At 39.3% G+C, this 21,252-nt stretch overlaps 1 protein-coding gene across 6 annotated transcripts in view; it reads left to right on the top strand.

Moving 5' to 3' along the window:
• The window catches only part of alk (ALK receptor tyrosine kinase), a 395,764-nt gene that overhangs the window by 285,427 nt on the left and 89,085 nt on the right, over window positions 1-21,252 (top strand). For 5 of the 6 annotated variants that reach the window (XM_085143592.1, XM_085143587.1, XM_085143590.1 and 2 more), the window contains exon 5: window positions 20,567-20,700. In XM_085143592.1, the coding sequence (XP_084999718.1) occupies window positions 20,567-20,700 (134 nt within the window). Of the gene's footprint in view, window positions 1-61; window positions 20,701-21,252 lie in introns of all 6 variants that reach the window. The other variant, XM_085143591.1, reaches the window with a different exon arrangement.

Below are 21,252 nucleotides of genomic sequence, written 5' to 3'. Positions count from 1 at the left end.
AAATCAAAAACATTTATAGGCACATTACACATATGTTTTAATGCTAACCATAGGGTTTCAGTTTTAAGAACTGGCAAGTTTTTATTTCCTATCTGGGCCACAACATTAATTGTGGTTCAAAGATGCTCACAGAAGATGGCAGAGATGGTTCTAAATTGCTAGTAAAAAAATGTGTTTTCTTTAAAATTCTTAACTGTAGCCAACATACCCTCTTTAAATGGTAAAATCTAAACAAGTCCGTCTAAACTGTGTGGGGGGGAAAGTTATTTCACAGATAAATCGTCACTGTCTTTTTCTTTTACACCCTTTAAGTAATTTCTTTCAAGCTTTTAAGGACTGCAAAGGTTGACATTTCTTATCACGAATCATAGACCTGCATATGAGCGTGCACACACGCTTCTCACACTTTGATGATGAGAAAAGATAACAAGGTCTATACTGTGGCCTTCCTGAGATGCAGGGGTTAAACCTCTCTGCAATCTTACAAACAAGCCAGGCAAATTAGGGAGACAAACTGTCAAGCAGTTGTTTGTAATGACAAAGGATATGGCAAAACCGTGTTCATCTTCCCCCCTTGTTACATAAAGTTTTCATGGGAAAGGATTCCGACTGCCTATTCACAACAAGGTTTTCTTTTCCACTGTGCTACATGTCAGTCACCCTGGCCCAGTTTCATTGCATTTGAATGACAGCAGTTTCATTTGTTTTGAGTGATATGTAGTGCAAACACGCTAAATGATTTGAAGGAACACGGCAGAGTTTGGCATTCATGGTTTTTATTTACAGTGTTTATGTTAGTCATGAAAAAATCATCCAGCATACGTTAACAGAAATGAGCCAAATCATTCTCTGCAAATATGCAACTGGGCTTCCTTTTCTCTGATGAATCAACTTTACCATATTGCAGAGTAATGATTAACAGTTTTTATGTTTATGTCATAGAATTCTTACATATTACATTGGTTTGGGAATCAAATAATGTTTGCCCTAGTTTCATTAATTTCATCCATCCATTCTTTTTAGCTTATTCAATAATGGGTCAACACCTAATTTAAATCAGTTAACTTAACTTTCAAAATGAATTATTTAAAAATGCAGAGTAGTTCTCAGCTACCTCTAGTGCCGTTACTCTGCCTGCCCAAAAAAAGAGGTGTTGAAACATTTCTGTCGGGTGCTTCTCATATTACGCTTTAAAAAGCAGCTGCTACATTCTGCCCGGTAATTAGGAATCTGACTTTGAAATGTTAAGCAAACATTAACCAGATCATTTCATGTAAGCTGACTGCCTTGCGTAGACAGTAATCAGGCCCAATGTGTACCATTGGTGAAGCCTTCCTTAGCACACAGCTCCTACCAAAATATAGAAATTCTACTCTACATTTTTTTTAACCACAGAGAACTTTATGAAGCAAGGTAATAAAAACCCCAATCCCCAAACCACACAATTCATTCCACATTGCAAGCCATTTTGCACAAAGCTCCCCAGAACTGTTGGCAGAGCAAACGATACATAAACGTTTTTCTGCCAGTTTAGTTTGAACAAATCTACATAGATGTGCACAGAGGTTTACTTCATGAATGTAACTACATAACACAAAAAACACATTGCCAACAAGAGATAAGTCCATTTTTAAATGAATTTATGTTTTAGAAACCCCCTCAGCACGTTCTTTGTGTGCAGTGATATGCGCCAACAATTTTAATTTGAGAGATAAAGATATACAGAATATTTATTTGTACACTGTGTGTGTATATCTAATTATTTTGTTTGGTTATCTGTAAAAAAAAAAAAAAATGATGAAGTTAATTTCAAATATGTTTACTTTTAGCTCTTTCTACACCCACACAAAATATGAAGCTACAATAATAACACTTACATCATTCTTTAAAAACCTTGGGATATAGAGTTTTGCTATTATGGCCACCAAAATGTTGACATTGTTACTGATGATGGTGACGTTGCTTAATGCCAGCTGATCACACATTTCTTACCACAACCCAAAGTTAGATTAGGGAGGAAAACATCAACTTGGCCCACTTTTAAGGCAATAACTGTAATAGGACTAAACAAATGTCAATCTGTAATTTTAGTTGATATTCTTTAATTAAAAAAATGTGATGAGCATTTTTATGTAGTAGTTCAAAGTGCCTTTATTGGTTATTCAAAGTTAGGAACATTAGGGCTTTAAGTGTCATTTAGGATACAGGCAGTTTAGTTCACCCGTCTTCATGTCTGTGAAGGTTCTCAGTCATCCAGGTCATCGTAATCTAAGGAGCTCGGAGAGAAAAGTGTCTGGACTTCTTTAAGTTTCTTGAAGACATTTCCCCTATCATCCGAGCAGCTTCTTCAGTTCTAAGAGGAATTGGTGGAGAGTCTAAGAAAGGAAAAAGAGGAAACACACACACGTAAAGAAAGCTCTTTCTGTAGCTCTTATAACACGTGGTTATCCTAATTGGGCTTTCAACAAATCAGCAAAGATGCACAGAAAAGAAGGTCAGACACCAACTAGGAAGGATCAGAAGGACAAACAGAACAATATTGTTATCTCTTATGTAGCAGGTTTATCAGAGAAACTCAGGAGAGTCTTCTCCAATCACGACATCCCAGTGTTTTTCAGAATCAGGAACGCACTCAGACACAAACGTGTTCATCCAAAAGAAAAAAACTTAACAACGTAGTATATGCTGTACAGTGCAGCGAGGAGTTCTCAGACCTCTACATCGGAGAGACCAAACAGCCACTTCGTAAAAGCATGGAACAACATAGAATAGGATAGAATAGAATTCAACTTTATTTTCATTGCACATGTCAAAAGTACAAGGCAACGAAATGCAGTTTGCATCCATTCAGAAAGTGCTTTAGCAATATTATAGATATATTACAAAATATATATTAGCAATAGTATAGATATATAGATATATTACACAAATGGGTCTATTATAGGTATGAAGGTACGAAAATATGGGTCTGTTATGGGTATGTTACAGTGTTACAGTGTACACAGTATGAAGGTATGTTATGAATATGCTATAACGCAATAAGTATGTACAGGCTATGAACAGGATATAAACATGAAAAACTGTACAGAAATATGAAGTATGAAACTATACAAGTTGTAAACAGTTGTAGAACTATAATTATTATTATTATTATTAACATAGAAGAGCCACCTCTACGGGACAAGACTCAGGTGTCTATCTGCATCTAAATGAACAAGGTCACTCTTTCGAGGACGCCAGTGTTCATATTTTGGATAAAGAAGACAGATAGTTTGAAAGAGGAGTGAAAGAAGCCATCTATGTCCACTGTGAACGACCATCTTTGAACAGAGGCGGTGGCTTATGACACCAACTGTCTGCCATCTATAATCCAGTTTTGAGATCCCTTCCCAGATGTCTTAACGCCAACTCACATCCTGGGCCATCTGACCTCAGTAAATCACAGGTTACGGGTGAACCCACAACCTGTTTTCACACCTTGGCTTGTGTGATTAGGTAGAGGATCAATAGGTGTCCACGACCCTCTTGGGAACACTGCAATAGGGATTAAAATCTGGGACTCTCCACCAATTGGTCTGAGGAAGCTTCTCAGATGAGAGGTGAAACGTCTTTAAGGAAACTTAAAGAACAGACACTGTTGCCAAATGCAGCCCGACTGTTGCTTTTCTTTCCGAGCTCATTAGATTAACTCGTCTTTCTTTATTGCTTTTTTTTCCTTTGAAAATTGATGATATTTCTTCTTTACCAAAAAGCAGCTCTAATATTATTATTTTTAACTTTTAAAAGGTTTTTTTAAACATTGAAAAGAAAAATCAATCTATTTTTAAAATATTTAGGGCCTTCACATACTGTGTGATTCTATCTCCATGTTTCCATGAGGCAAGATTGGACATATCACTCTGTGACCACTCTGCTGACCTTTATTGTACACTCCAGGGAGCAGCTAGGACAGAGCTTTAGTTTGTGCTATTAGACAGTATTCTCAAACAGCAGTACCTTTACACCACACCACTGACTTTGTCATATAAATCAGCAACCTAATAATGTGTAGGTCCCTCCCTGGATCAGTCATGTTCTGGCACATCCCATGGATGCTTAATTCGATTATGAAGTAGTGTGTTTGGACACCAGAGTCAGTGCCTGCAGCTCTTTGTTGTCTTCCTTGGGTTATTCTGAGGCAGTTTTTGTGGTGTGGTTGTAATTGAATGAGGTTTTCTGAGAAGCCGCCAGCATCTCACACATCCTGTGACACCATTGCCCCAATGTGCCAGCTCCAGCAGTATCAGCTACCACACAATAATGGTCCCCATTTGGAGACTAACAAAATTCTGTCATGGCAGTGGTATTAATTATGACTTTGTTAGCCAGGAGATCCTGGTTTTCATCTTGTGGACAGCTTTTTGTTTTGCGCTTTTTCACATGTTGATTTGCCTCACTTTCCAGTCGCTCATGTTGCTTATGCAGTGCTTCAGTTATGTGCAGTTTTGTTCTACATGCATATTTTGTTTATCGTCAGCTCGGGTAGGCTCCAGCCACGATAGATGGACAACTGTTTGTTTTCCAGATCAAAATACAGCAGAACCACGCTGATTCAGTGGGATGTTGCCTGTGTTGCTTTCCATCTTGCTTGTTTATAACTTCCAGTGACAGAGAGCATGCTGGTACCTGCCAACTACGAAGACAGTAGAGAGCGCAGTAGGTATTAACTGCCTAGTCAACTAATTATCCACATCCCTAAATGGTACAGGTCAAAGTTACACACACACACATGCATTCTAACACAATAATCAGCGTTGACTGTTTTGGCTGCTCTGCCACGTCACGGCCACATTTCTGTCTCTTCTGTAAGTTACCTCAGTTTCCCCTTTTCATATTTTTTAATAAGACAAAGACGAGTCGTGAAGTTGTTATATGCGTCATCGAGCAGCAGCTCCTCAATGCACAAAATTTAATCATGCAACCCACACGAGGCGGACGTAATTGGGCACTGTTTTGGTGCTTTGGTAATATGCGGCGCATCCCTCAAATTAGGCGCTGTAATTGGAACAAACATACTGGTCCTGCTTGCTTCAGATTGGCTGCAAAGATTTAATTAAGCGAAAGACTCGGGCAGAAGAATAACACATTGGTATGATTTGCTACACACAGTGCTCACACGTTTTAATGCGCATGCAAAGGCTGAAATTTTTTCCAAACATCTTAGAAAACATTTCATACAATATATGTATTCATGGGATTTTGGAGCGGGGAGTTTGTGATGAGCGCAGTCATATTGAGAAACCCAAATACATACACCTAACCCCTGTGCTAAGATGTAATCTGTGTAGGCAGTGATGCACGAATATTTTGGAACACAAAAATTGCACTGCGCTGTCCGAATTAAATAGGCACTCCCAGTCACGCCAAGCTTGAACGGTCACAGGCAAAGCAGGCACTGTCACTTCACAGGCCCACGCTCGGTGAGTTTCATCTGCGTAGCACAAATTCTGAGCTCTAAATTCAGTTATTTATTAATAACTGCAAACTAGTTGAGCTCTGGGACTCAGCCTTTACTCACTGTAATTAACTGTATTTTTTCATGAAATGCATAAAAGGATGTTGATAGAAGCGTTCAGTCATTTTCATGGACTGAAAATGAAAGATGTAACATTAATAGGGATTTGTGCATAAAACATAACGTTTTTCTCACAGGAGCAAACCGAAATTTGATCATGGATTTGTTCTACATGAGTGCAGCTTATGTGATTATTCATGCAGAATACAGTCATATTTACAACAAACAATGCTCAACCAGGCAGCAACCGAGGCGCCAATACGTGGTGCATCACTTTGTCTCTCCTCAGAAAATGTAGTTGCTTTCTTTCTCTTAAAGTTTTGTAAATTACTTTGTAATGTGTGCCAACTATCGTTGAAGGGTGTGTGTATGTTTTAATGGCTTTTCTAAGAGTGGAAAAAATCTCCATTTTAATGAATGACATGTTTTATTTGACAAAATAGGCTTTTCGCGTTGCAGGTAAAAGAAATGTGACACCGTCGCATGGACTAGAATAGCACATTAGTCATCTGTGCAAAAAGGTTTAATAATAGCGACGTGACACATTCAGGATTAAATGTTTATTGAAATATGATATCTATATCATGTATGCACGCCCTCGTTCTCATAGCTTTACCAATGTTTGATCATCCTAACCTATAAAACATACCCAAAATTACTTTTAGACAAAAACCAAGTGCTTGTTTATGCAAAAGTGTTATCTTTAAAGAAATGTAAAAGCACACTAACTGTATAAAAATGTTTTTGTTTGTCAAATTTACAGTAAAGTAAAACAAAAACATATTTAGTTCAACTAATTCCATCTAGCCTTTTAAAGTAGTTTTCAAACTTCAATTGCTTAAACCACTTCGTCTCGTTGTGAATCGTGCTGGAAGTCAACTCTGGCCACGTTGCATTAAAGGAAAGAAAACAGAGGAAGTACTGTTCCTTGAAGTCCCGTCTACTGCTTATTTTTGGTTTAGCCAGCATTCCACACGAAAAGCAAATCATATCGCATTCACATTGATTTATGCTTTCTAAGCTCGCAGCCCAGCATTCACTCCCTTGTGCTTCCTATTTAAACATAAAAAAACATTCCTTTCATAGAACCCAGGGCCTAAGGTTTACAAGTAAACACCACTTAAATATTCCCTTTTAGTTTACAATATATAGGCAGCCTAATTTGAGCCTGGGCATTGAGGAAAACATGAAATAGAAATCCAGTGCATTCATCATCATGTACTGTAGCCCCCTTTTCATTGTTTATTCATTAAGGTTTTGTGTATACAAAAGAACGTACAAGAGTTTAAAGCTGGTAAACATATTTAACTGAGGTTATGATCAGAAAAATAATGAACTGTATATATTTCAGGTGCCATCTGGTGCAATAGTATCCTAAGGTCCGTTCCATTTATTTCTGACTTGATTCTCACCTAATTTATTCTGTTATTTTGAAATCCTAATCAACAAGACGAGTATGTTTGCCATATGGATATTGGAATGTGTTCCTCCCTAAAATAGCATCCGTACAGATCCCATCTGTGTACACATCTTTATGCAGACAACCATTAAAACGCAGCTTTCCTAGTTTTTTTTGTTTGTTGTTTGTTTTTTAATTCTTTCTGTAATTCCTTGCCAGATTGCTTGTAAACTGTTGGTTAACTGTCCATTAAAGGCCATTGAAATAAATTATTTTGGTTTGTGCAGTTTGCAAAAGATCTCAAGTTTTTCCAGCTCGGGGGAGTCTCACACGTGATCTTGTGTTCGTAGCCATAAATGTGAACATCATGCTGATGTCTTGGAGTAAAGTTGCATCATTCACAGTTAAAAATAATCCTTATTGATCTCATATTGGGCCATCGTGCCCCACAGTTCATCAGCTGTCTAAAATGGCAAACGGTTCAAAGAAATGGTTGCTCTTCATAAACAGGTTAACACAAGGTGATGCAGCCGCCCTGCTCACTGCTCGAGCTGTGTGCCTGAGGTGACCATATTAAACATATCTGCTTTCGCTGACATCATACAGAGCCAAGAGTGCAAAAAAAAACGACATGTAACACAGCTTTCAGTCTGAGGCAGTCTGGGCTTTCTGCTCATAGGGATTACTTGTACATATGCTATTGTAAGTGCCTGAAGCTTTAGCCATGTATTTGTGTTCATGCTATACTTCACCAACGTAAGGTTGGAGCTAAATGAATGGCTGGATGGATAGATGGAATTTAAAAACTGATTTAATTTCAGGTTCTTATATACATCTAACATCTACTAAAGCATTAAACTACTGGAAATCTAGTTCTTCTACATAGAGAAAAGGTGGCAAACCTTTCACTAAAAATGTTGTGACTGTTGGGACACTCTTTCCCTCTTTCTTCAATCATTTTCCTCCCTGTGTGAGCGTGAAAAGCTTATGCTGGCTGGGCGCTGATGGTCAAGTCAGGCAGCTCTAACTGGTTGTAGCTTTTCACGAACAGCAGTCTGTCAGTTGTCATCTAAAATGGAAGAAATGAGCGAAATATGATGTGGCAGCGTTTTCGCCAAACTCGGCCACAATTCCCATTCTTAGTCACGGTTTAGTCACATACAGGTCTTTGCTTTGAGTCCTTCTAGATAACATCTTAGAACTGCGTGGCCCTAAGAGCTGCACATGTCTTTGTATTCACGTCCTTCTGGGTTGATTGGTAGTTCGTTGCAAGGTTTCTACTATAAATGAATACAAGATACTAGTGAAGTGGCTACTTTCTTAGTGAAAAAAATGCAAGTAAAATGTTTGAAGAATAAAAATCTTCAAGCCTCTCATGTCCTTGTTGATGTTCCACCAAGGAGTACAAAGCAGAATCTGGATGAGCAGTGTACAGGGCAAACTTTCTGCACATCTGTCCCGTGTGCTGATAACAGGGAGAATAGCAGATGTGTTCTTTGCACGTGCATGTGAGGGGAAAATTGTTCTAACATGCAAGGTAACGTGCAATTCTGGTGACAGACAAATTATTCAATTAGGAGAGGGTGACTTTGTTCTTTTGTCTTAAGCCGTCATCCATTTCCTGTGAACAGCATTTTTATGTTACAAAGTGAACACGTTTTAATCACAAGTGCTGTCACTCGATTGGAGCAATTTCCCGTGGCTCTGTAAAGGACGAGGGTGCAGAGTAATTGAATTTGGGTCATAATTAAAAAGTGCAAGGAGCCATGTGATCTCTCCCCCCACGCCTTTCATCTTCGTAATAGCGCAGCAGTTTACATTGAGAGGCCAAGTTTTCAGCACTGGAATTAGTAATTTATTGAGGTCTTGCATGCTTTATGTGCCATGCAGGGTAGAGCAACAGCCTTATTAAATTGGATATGCAGTTTAATTTGACATTGACAAGAAAGAAAAACACCAATGAGCTGAGGTTCAGCCATGTACAGAGGAGAATGGGCAGCAAAAGCAAAATAAATGACAAGGCTGATGTCAGTTTGCCACGATAATATCCATGAGCATTTCCTTGAGTTGAACAAAAAAGTACTTTACATTATATTCGCAAAGAGAAGGTGATTGCCATTTTTTTCTCTACAAGCTATTTTAATGTGTCTCTGTGGTTCCTTTAGCCTCCAACTCTAATATTTCCAACTTTTACAACTGCTGTGATATTTCAATCAGCACAGTATCATTACTGTGGCTGTTGAGTTGTAACCTCTGAGTTATTCTGAACAGGAGGGTGTAGGTGGAATAACACATCTGATTATAGAACCGCACGAAGAAACCAAAAATCAATGGGAGAGAAGCAATGTAACTAATGGTTGCACGGATAGAGAGGAAACTATAGGAAATGAAATTATAACACATGGGAAAAGACAGAGACAGAAAGCAGATGGGATAGCTTCTGACATGTCGTGCCTCTCAACGATATACTGAATAGAATATTATATGACACGTGCATCAACTCAACACTGTGGTTTGGCTTAACACTTGCATTGTTGGTTGTTTGTACGCTGGCGAAATATAAAGATGCTACTGCTGCACTCTGTGTAAGTAGCTATGAATAATGGCGTCAGCAGATGTGGAAAATGTTGAGTCAACTGGACTGCTGCTGCTTTTTGGTGTCACTTTTATCCTTGCCATTGCTCACTGCTTATTATTCAAGACAATTACCTTACTGCAGTCCACTACATCAACATAAACAACTACCGCACAGCAGCAATTTATTTATACATAATTTATTTAAAGAATACATTTAATTTTGGCCCATAATGCTTAAAATGAAACAAAAACAATATACCAGCGTGCGGCCTGGTAACATTTGAAACAGATTATCAGACGCTGATAGTTTATAAGTTATTACCATACAGATTGCCCATAGGAGGTCTCCTCCTGCTATTAATAGGCTCATTAACACATGATTTAATGGTGCAGTTCATTTTAACCAAAGGAGCTTGCAAAGAAAAGCGTCTGGACTTCTTTAAGTTGCTTGAAGACGTTTCACCTCTCATCCGAGAAGCTTCTTCAGTTCTAAGGTCAAATGGTGGGGAGTCCCAGATTTAAACCTAGTGGAAGTATCCCCCCACAGAGGGACAAAAGGACCCCCTGATGATCCTCTAATCGCCTGCGCCAAGGTGTGAAACTGGGTGTGGGTCCCAATCAGCCAGAGTTTCGGGTGAGTTCATTGTGAAACCTGGCCCCACCTTATCATGCGAATTCCTGAGGTCAGATGGCCCAGGATGTGAGTGGGCGTTAAGGCGTCTGGGGAGGGAACTCAAAACTGGATTATAGATGGCAGAGAGTTGGTGTCGTAAACCACCGCCTTTGTTCAAAGATGGTCGCTCCGACTAGGTTTAAATCTGGGACTCTCCACCATTTGACCTTAGAACTGAAGAAGCTTCTCGGATGAGAGGTGAAACGTCTTCAAGCAACTTAAAGAAGTCCAGACGCTTTTCTTTGCAAGCTCCTTTGACTACAATGACCTGGATGACTGAGAACCTTCACAGACAGTTCATTTTAACATTTTAAGTAGCCGGTATTGCATGTTAATGATGGGATTGGTTTTCTATGCAAAAAAAATACAAACTTTTTACCTAATCTCTCTGCACTGTTTGTTGTCGAAACACCATTCAACCACTGAAATGACCAACTTGACCAACAAAACACTTAGAGTTAATGCATATTTTAACATTCATTTAAACAGGCAGAATGTTGAAAGTTAGGATGAAGAGCCTTGAAAACGTCATCTGAAAAGTTTCTCTGCAACTGATGGGTAAATTCACAATTTTCACTCTACAATCACCATTTTACCATTAAATTGTAGGAAGATTTGCCTCATTAGAAACAAAGTCTTTCTCAAAAGCCAACAATTGTATAGTTTTTGATCTGTTGGCATTTGAGTTAGAAGACTGCTATTTAACTGGGACAAACAGGCAGAAAGAGTTTGGTTTTGTCAGAGTTCCTGCTCTGACGGGAGTTGTTTTTTAATGTTTGTCACTGATTGCATTGTATTTTATCTGTCTGTTGAGCCTAGTATTAGGTGGAGGAGGGCGCCTACTGACCAATTATGAGTGGCTGATTACATCTGATAAAGGCCATTTATTGAGCAGCCTGATATGTAAATCAAGTGCCAAAGTAAAGGTAATGAAAGAACGGTGTGTTGAGAAAAATATGATGAATTTATAGCTGCAACATAAAAACGGAGAACAAGTCACACACATAAACATACTTATACGAACCCAGCTGGTCACTGCAGTGGAGAATCAAACTGAATGTGACTTTTTTGTGTGTTTCACTGGTATGATCCCACACACTGGTGGGCCACTGGGAGAGTTTCTTGCTCCTCCAGATGGACAGGCTGCCCCTGGTTATTGAGGCTCTTCTGTCATAGTGGCAAAATGAACTGGTGCCTCTTTTTTGTAAAGCTCAGATACTTTTCAAAGAAATTCTGAAGCCTGCGAAAATTGGCAAGAGATATCAGAGTGCAGATGGGCAGTTAACTGACGAAACCTGCCTGTCACCATTGAATAACAAGATACATAATCCTGTTTCATAAGCTTTTTTTTTTGCTTTTTTTTGGGTCCACAACCACCTTCTTCATAACACCAAAGTCATTCTTTTTGTGTTGCTTTGTCTGCTGGAACCCAGGAGATTTAATATTATAAGAACAGTAACCAATGGGCAAATAGCTAAACATCAGTTGGGCTTCAATCGTAACTCACTGATGCTCAGCCTTATATATCATCATTTAACTGTAACTGTTAAGTAACATGTTCATAAGGTCAGCAAAACATGAAGTTCACTGTGTTTTCTTTTTTAATCCTGTGTATTTTATGCAGCGTGCTCAATGGGTTGAACTCATTTCCAAGCTAACGTCCACCCTGTGTGCTAAAACAATTTACTGATGACGGGATCTTCGACAGGGGATGCCAAAGATAACATTTCATTACAAGACTGTAATCATTATCAGATCTGATTTAACACTTGCTCAGGACATTAGCAAAATGTGTTCTCTACAGAGCTGCAGAAGGAAGCTCAGAAAATGAAAATGGGGGTGACTGTAGGCCTGCCATTCTTTTGATATATAGCCGCCATGTACATCTAATAGAGAAATATCCCAGTCATCTTTTAATCACATCATACCCTTCACCATTCCTGTCTAAAGTTCTCTATTAAATCATTTCAGATCAAAGTACTTATGGTCAGCAAAAATTCCATGTACAGTTTCACCTTTATTAATTGTAGCAAAATTTATTTTTGTTTTGTGTCGTGGAAATGCAGATACAAGAAAGATAAGTGTGCATTACTGCAGGTATTTTTTAAGCTCGTCCTTTCTCTTAGAGTTATCTTTACATAAATGATCTGTAATATTTCCCAAACGGTGCAGGAAGTAGCTGGGCTGTTTTCTGGCTGCTGTGCATGAAAACAGCTCAATTGAATTCGACCCTTTGAGTCGAACCTAAAATAGCGACTTCACCAAATAGAAACACCAACTCCACTAATGCGTCTTTGCAGCAGGGCGTGGTCGGCGCGTGGCTGCGGGGGGAGGTGGACACACCTGAGCTGCATCGGCTCGTCACACCTACCCTGCATATAAAAGGACTAAACTCAGTCCTGACTGGGTTGCCCACGGTCGGTTGGGAAGCGTATCTGTAACCGGAAGGTCGCCGGTTCGATCCCCGGGCTCTCTGTCCTGGTCGTTGTGTCCTTGGGCAAGACACGAAACCCTACCGCCTACTGGTGTGGCCAGAGGGGCCGATGGCGCGATATGGCCAGCCTCGCCTCTGTCAGTCTGCCCCAGGGCAGCTGTGGCTACAACCGTAGCTTGCCTCCACCAGTGTGTGAATGAATAGTGGCATTGTAAAGCGCTTTGGGTGCCTTGAAAAGCGCTATATAAATCCAAACCATTATTGTTGTTGTTGTTGATGTGTTGTTGAGAGTGTAAAGTTGCGACAACCGGGAATAAAGTGTGTGCGAAAGTGAAGAATGTGATTAGGTTCATCATTCTCAGTCTTCAATTTAGAGTTGAAAGTTATCATATTTTGTCTTACGTGTGTATCAATATAGACTTTATCGCGTTGTTTGAAAATGATCATCATAAAAAAGAACATTTTAGTTAAAAAAAATTACATTTCACTTCACTGTTTGACTTCTTGCCCCATTGGCTAGGTTGTGTGTAATCAAGGTGGAGTTTACCTTGAGTATACTTTATTCAGGCATGACCATGAACTCAGGCTAAGCACAGCAGCTCACCCAACACCCTGCTACATATCCAACCAGTTATCTCTTTTAGACCTTGCTATTTAAACCAAATTAGCCTGCCCACAGCTGCTGAGCGCCAGCAAGCCACTTTGCAGCTTACCTCTACTCCAGCTTCACCATTTCATGCTGTTTATGACTAAATTATTTTCATATATTTTGTCACTAATGTGGTTTATCCTGGGTCTTGGTCCCGCTCTCCCTGCTTCTGACCTTTCATGACTCCAAACAGAAGGGATAAGAGGACAATTAATTATTGCTCATGGAGTATAACTTATTGGAAAATCCATCATAGATCCAGGTTTCAAAGTGGAAATGAAACTGCCAGGTCAAAAGAGAAGTCAGTGTGCAGTTATCAACACATCAGCTCTATCTTTGAGTATTCATGAGCGTCTGGGAAAAGGCACATGTGTTTTCAAAAACTTCTGCAATTCATATATCCTGTAATTACTGTAAACAAACCTTTCTGAAGTAGTCACATTGCAGTAGGAGGTGTGACCATTGATTACACACTTGGTCTGCCTTTGGATTTTATTTTTTTTTTTGTCTCTGTTTTTAGGCCATCTGAAAATACCACACTGACATGAATCCCTGGTGGACTCACTTGCATCCCGTTTCTTTTTTTTCCCCTTTTAATCTGGGGTTGGTTGTTTGTTTGTTTGGGTTTTCTTTCATCCTCTGTAATTTGCTTGGGGCGGATTGTTCATTTTTCAGTCACTGAATAATTTGCTCTGCACTGTAAATGGAAGATAGCTGTATTCAGGTGTGACTCATCTGAATGTACAATGGCTAATGCTTGCTTTGAGTGCAATCCCAAGTTTTAGTCTGCAAATTATGTGAAACCCTCATGATTACTGTCGTCTAAGCCATTCTTCCAAAGTTGATCGTGTTCACAAACTGCCAAAATCAAGCAATTTTGTTATTCACCGTCTAAAAGGTATATATTTGTTGATACCAAAGTTTGGCTTCCTAGAAAGAGGTGTATACAGAGTTATTTTTCCCGCATAACAATTTATTTATTTTTTTTTTAATCTTGGAGACATCTTTGAGAGAGAGATTAAAAACATGTCCCTAATATGAAACAACCCTACTTATCTCATCCACCCTATCAGTCTAGTGGCATTGCAGCATAACAGATACCATTCAAAAGCGTCCTGCATAGCGTGGAGAAGTGGCATTCATTCAGCTCGGCTATGTCAGGCCATTCAGTCTAATCTGTACTTTTCTTGACATATTGGCTTAAGCTTGTTGTGCACTATGCCATTTGACAGCCAAAATCAATGTGGCTTAAGTAGAGATCCCGATCCAGCAGCAATCCCCCCACCCACCTCTGAAGTCCTTAAACGCAGTTGCCTCCATGCTTACCTATTTTGTACGAGCATCATTTTCAATCAATCTCATCTTTCCACCATGAAAAAAAAATACCACTTCGATCTAAAATAGCCAGAATGATCAAAATCACTGCCTATGTCTCTTAGGGGGTAAAAATTCCATTACCATGTAAAGCAGTTTCCATTTCTGTCCTCCCCTTCCTTTGGTTTTACTGCAGATACATTCAACAGGGTACTTGGACTCTGAAAAACCTTTTCCATTCTTTGCACTCAGACTTGAGGACCCAAGGCTGCATTTTGTTATTACCGGCATATTATAGTTAAGATTTTTCTGCTATAGAATCACTCGTTTGGTTTCTACAGAGAGCCGGTCAAGCAACAGGAGATATTTTTGAGTTTACTAGTTTATTGAATGAGCATATTTCTGATGTAAAAGACAAAAGTGCAGTAATTTCTCTTCTATGGCATATTTACGCAGCTTAGGTGTTTTTTCTTTCGTTCCACTTTTGACAGCAGATATGTAGCATTTCATCATAAAGGAGTAAAAATACTTAATGAAAACATCACCTTTGGACGTCTGTCCTATATTTGTAAGAAAACAAAACGAAATCCTTCCTCATCTACGTCTTATAAGCAACTATATGAAACATCTAGGTTTAAAGAAAGTTCTATGGGTTACAAAGTTTTAAAGTTTTTTCACCTGCACCAAGTGTTTTAATTATCTAGGATAAAGCTGTAAAGACAATTATGTAAAAACAGTATACACATGTGCAATAATAGGGTCAGAGGTTAGCTGAAATAAGGCTCAAGCAGACAGTTTGGGGCTACAGCTGCCTGTCTTGGCACCCCTGTCACTTTTGGAGCTGGCCTCTAGTGGCCATTTGAGGTAATGGAGTATTTGTCAGCTACTTAAATCATTTTTCTATATTTTTATCAACGGAATTCAATCATTTGACCAAACAAAAGCTAATCTAGACCGTATCTTCAGTCCAACTCGGGATCACCCACACACATGGACAATAGTCCTGTATATGAGGCAGTTATAAAGCTTGTCTCTGTGCAGTATGCTCACTCTGGCAGTGTCCACCTCACAGCATTAGGGAAGCATTACCACACTGAAAGAACATCCAACATAACTCACGTCTTTGTCTATTGTTTGTCCTGATAGATGAGAGTCACAGATAATGCAAAACAGAACCCATAACAAATAAGTCGTAATGTGGTTAGGACATAAGCAGCCTACGATCACACACATGCGCACACTCACAACAAATGAAAATTAAAAGAGCTACGTTAGCCAGAGCAGAGCACTAGGGGAGCATAAATAAAAAGCATTATGAAATGAGAATTGTCAATTGGCAGCAAAGAGTAGTCGGTCTGAGCTGTTTTGTTCTGTTTTCCTGTGGTGAAGAAAACATTCCCATCATGGGAGAGTCTTTGAAAAAACAGCAGTCTGCACAAAGGTCAGGTGATTTTAAATAACCAGCAGGCCTTTATGACACAGAGGACCATAATGAGAATTATTAGCATCTGCACTCAGATTAGTCACGTATATCTATTTCCCACATGAGGGGTCTTTATCATCCATTATCTTTTTTTGTATTTTTATTTAGGACTACTGTGCCTCATATAGTATACTATTAATTAGATGTAAATGTTTAACTGATGTATTCTGGCAGCTCTTTTCGTATCCACCGCTTTGTTAATGAGTCCCGTGAGTGCCAGCACAGACATAGTATGAAAAACATGAAAATAATTGAGTACACTAAGACTTGCACAGAATTTTATCCTGTTACTGGACAGAAATCAAGTTTGCAATGTGCTTCCAAAGTTTTTGGACCCCTTCAATTTCCAGACACATGTTAAAGCTAATTCCTCATCAGTCTTGAGATGGTGCTCTGTATTGATAAAGCAGTTTTGTTTTAGGAGTGTTTTGTTCCTTTTTATTAAAGTGAAAAGGCTGAAAAACCCTGAAAATTCATATCATCATTCATAGTCAGATCTTTGTTATCGCTGTAGCTGTTGAGTTCCGGTCCATCGTGCTTCTTTTGAGCATTATTGAGATTGCAGACCTTGAGAAGAATACAAGAATGTTTCTGCAGTAGCACTAAGCATGAACTTGGCACACTTTTTGCTGCTACTGAAGAACATCTGTTGTTCTTAAATAAACTAACTTTGGAACCAGTAGCAGTCTTCCTAAATCTGTCCAACCAGCCAAACTAAGTAAGTGGGTAAAGTCCTCCACTAGCTAACTAGCCAAGAACACCAAAAACACAAAGAACTTAGCAAAACAGCTGAAAACTTAAATTGTTTATGATCACATTGGAAATGGTGCCGTATACGTCCATGCTAAATTATAGGTTTTAATAATTTTATCTTTGAATATATGACTCTAACTGGACATGAGGTTGCCTTGAGTAGTGTTGAATTGATCTATTTTAAACATCCCTGCACACTAACAATCTTATTGTTATCATGTAGCCAAACCATTTCTATATTTAGGTGAGCTGGTGATGAATTTAGCAAGATCATGTGTATATTACTTAGTTGGCAAATCATTTCAAGGTTATCAAGGAGACAGTGGCAGCTCTTATCTAGGGTTTCATTTCCTTCTTATTAAGGGGAATGACAGGTAGCAGGTCCCATACCGCAGAGCTGTTCTCTAATGGTGTACTATGGTGCTGTAACATCACTTCCCATCTTCCCTCCACTGTGAGCAGTGTCTGGATGAAAAGAGGGGGAGAGAGATGGTGCAGAGACGGTTTAGCGAAAAGTAAATGGAAAGAGGTGAAAGCACCAGAAAGAGGGAGGACAGAGGAGAGGCAATGCAACATAAAACAGAAGGGGAAAAAACATAAGAAGGAAAGCTGGTGAAAGTAGCAACGCAAAGCCTTCTGAGTTCGAGCGCAGACATTGGGGAAATCAGAAAAGCTCAGAGCCTGTTTGTGTAGTGGGGGCTTGTGTGCGCATTCATATTTGCTGTACTCTTACTAGCACGATTCTACCCAAACAAAGCACAAAATAAACCCCAAAATAAACACAGACAGCTCCCTTTTACCCAGTGCACTTGTCATAATTGAAAGCTAGAGACCTGCTGAGATCTCTCAAAATAACATCACTAATGGTCTAAGGCTTAAAACCTTTATAAAGCAGTGAAAGTGTTTGGTTTTCTTAATCCTTGTGTGGAAATAGATCTAAGTTACCTAGGTGTGGGGAAATAAATCTGTGAAAAGAAACACAAGGCTTCCTCTCAATGCATTCCCATTGACTCCAAGGTCTTCTATCATGGTGGAAATCTACTTTTTTAGCCCGGAGGTGTGCATTATTTTCTATAGTATTTCATTTACTTTCTTCACAACCACTCAAGGTTTGACCACAACCTACCAAACTATTTTTCAAAGTTATTAGAAACGAGCAGTCTTAAGAAGGAAATCTTTGTGTGGTCACTGAAAATGTCTCAAGACTCGTATCAATGAGTTGAAATCACAAGACTCGGATTTCTATTTAATGAAAGACTTCATGGACAGCCAAACTTCCAGGAAAAAAAAAGAAAAAGTAAATATTTTTTCCAGATTGGTGCAAAAAAGTCAAAACTTCACAGATACATTGCATTGATACATTGCAAATTATCGATTACACATCACTGTATTTGGTATGATGTTCTGTACTCTTGGATGCTAATGCTATTGTGCAGTGAGAGCCATGTCTTTGGGTACCTTTTAAAAATGGTCAATAAATACAATCTCTGGCTCTGGGGAGGCTTAAAACACCTACAATACAGAAACTAGGCTTGGACTCTCAATGAAATAGTCAAAAGCATAAACTTTAGTATTTTTACAATACAGATATACTTTTTACTTTAGAAGTTCCTCCAACTAACACCTGATTTATGTTCAGCACTGTCCCCTTTGGCATTTCTGGGTGCTGTTTCCCCACAGTTTTTGAATTTATCAGTGGGAGGATAACAATGTTATGTCACAAATGTCATCAAATCCTGGAAGGAGATTGCTGAAACTATTGGAATGGATGTGAGGGGATGTACACTGAAGTGGAAAAACTAGAGGGACAAGTGTTTGACAAAAACAAAGAACGAGGATCCAGGAGGGGAAAAGGTTATATCGGCTGGCAATCCATATAAAACACCAGGACACGACCACATGGTAGTTAACATGTAATGCATCGGCGAGCAGTGGAGTCTAAAAATGTTTGTTTTGTTCATAACAAAATTAGTAATTAAACTTTACAGTTCGACCCAAACTGCAGTAAGTTAAATCTTCTCTGACTGAATAAAGTGCTGCAAAGATGTGCAAATAATTAGCTGAAAATGAGTTTCTGTACGCCTGCCTTTACTCGGCACATCTGACCTTATCAAAGAAAAGCAAGATTTATATAACAAAACAAATTTACTTCGATTTGCTTATATCATTTTCCGTTTTTTTTATATCTTCACCAGAGCCATGTGATAGCAGGACAGTGACCCTTTTCTCTTATAATTCTTAATAACTGTTTTGTTCTTTTCGCTCATACCGAGGCTGCTGGCTGGTGCCTGGCTGCCTGTGTTTAGACTCTTCAAAATGTCCATGTTCAGCTGGATGAATGTGGTTTAAGATTCGGATCAGCTTTTTTGGTGTAAAGTATAAGCGATTATCTGCCTGCACCCCTCTCTGCATGTTATGCATGCATGAAAGGGACCGGCTCATAATCAGACGTTTGTGAAACTGACCGGCCAGTTACCAAATCAGGGCCAAGAATTCCAAGAATTCGCCATTTCCGGTCCCTGGTTGGTCAATGCCTCTCTACTTATTTTTTAGCTTCAGTGTTAGTTTTATTATTTCAGTAATGTTATTAACTCCTGACTTTCGCCGTCACGATCCTCTGTTTGTCGGTGGATTGGCAGCGTGTGGCTTATGTGTGACATAAACTTGAATCACAAAAACATTAATACAATTTAGTTCAGTCTAAACACAACCTATTTGCTTTTGTTTTCACTTGTATTTTCTGTTATTTCAGGAGTTGTTTTAGATGCAGATTAAGATAATTAAAAATGTTATCTACAGTATATAATTCACAAAGTCTATTAAATAGCAGCTAAATTTATTTATCATTATGTAAACATAACAAAGTGAGAGCATGAGCATTGTAATATGCTGCAGTCGATGCAACATGTCAAAGATGTAGTTAATAAAATATGTATGGAAGGAAAAACAGGTAGTTTTTCCACCTGTTACTATTGTATTAATAATACAACATATAGAACTTTTGTAGCTTTCTGTAACCTTTGTGCTGGTGTGTCTATGTGCAGGTGTGGCATACTTGAATTTACGATCTCATCGGGGAAGTAGCTGTTCACAGGACATTAACTATCCATGTTGTCATGATTTGTATGTAGGGATGGGCAGGAGACAGGAGGAGGGGAGAGAGAGGGAGAGAGAGAGATTGTTGATGAGCCGGGAGCCAAAGAGAAATCAGCACAATTTGCTTAATAAAATTAGGAACAGTTGAACTGCACAAAGCCAGCTGGGCGCTTGAGGGAAAACAGCATTCGGTGCAGGACTTTCAGCTCACTAAGACACTAGAACTTGGCCTCAGTGTGTTGGCGATTCTTGACCACACAGTTCTGTATTTGTGGCTTCAATCCGTAAGCGTGTGCCGGCTTCACACCGCTTATTGTAATCTTTCAACAAGGGCACCACCTGACACCTGGCCACCTCTAAAACCTCCTCTACACCTGCAGAGTCTGGGTGGCCTCAAAGGGTGGGCCATGCATCACCATGCAAAGGAAGAAAGGGACCCTCCCAAAATGGAAGGGAATGAGGCAGCTACCATGTCAGCCTCCAGTGCAGCCCTGGACAGTCCCACCTCCGTCGTCCAGGCTGAGCAGGCCCAGGCTACACTCACCCCTCTCAACCGCAGCCGGTGTAGGTTTTTCTGTCAGCCATGGTGTCTGCTCTTCGCACTGATCCTGCTCCTGCTTTCTCTTCTTGGCAGCTGGGCAGTGGTCCACCTGACCCTGGGGGCAAACGGAGGATCACCTTTTCGGATCTCAGCCAGCTACGATCAGCGGATCCCGCAGGATGATACGGCCACCATTGAGCCCCACTTCACCACCAACTGCACCATGGGTAAGTAGCTGCCACCGATGTGTGTGTGATGTGTTTCGTTGCTGTTGTAAAAGTTAATGAATTAAAGTTTAAGACTTTTAAGAGTGGCTTTCATCAGTCAGTAATTCCAAAAGAGATTTCCAACAATCACAAAATAGTTGCTGTCACTTCTCTACAAATTAAATACTGTGAGGAAGGTAAATCATTTTATATCAGTAACTGAGTAATACAATTAATATATAATGAAAGTTATTTGCTGCAAGATTAATTACAAATGGCTCCAAACTGATAGAAACCATATATCTCATAATAAAATTTGGGATTCTTACGTTTTCAGTCGTTCCCTTGTTTTCAGATGCGTATGTGGACAAATGTGTCTCACATGTCTGCAGAGTGACTGAGTTCTTAAACATGTCAAAATGGTAAATTGCATAGTTACACTCAGTCATTTTTAATTTCATTACAGCATGTTGTCGAATGAAATGCGTAGGCTGGTCTAGACTGGAATAATATCCTTCTCTGTCAACCTCGAAAGCTCCTCAAAATTGAGTTAATAAAACTGATTCAATTTCC

The sequence above is a fragment of the Neolamprologus multifasciatus genome, chromosome 19, assembly GCF_963576455.1.
Source record: "Neolamprologus multifasciatus chromosome 19, fNeoMul1.2, whole genome shotgun sequence".
Classification (NCBI taxonomy): Eukaryota; Metazoa; Chordata; class Actinopteri; order Cichliformes; family Cichlidae; genus Neolamprologus; species Neolamprologus multifasciatus.
Note: the sequence above shows the minus strand (reverse complement) of the source record. Positions and strands in the feature narration are given on the sequence as shown.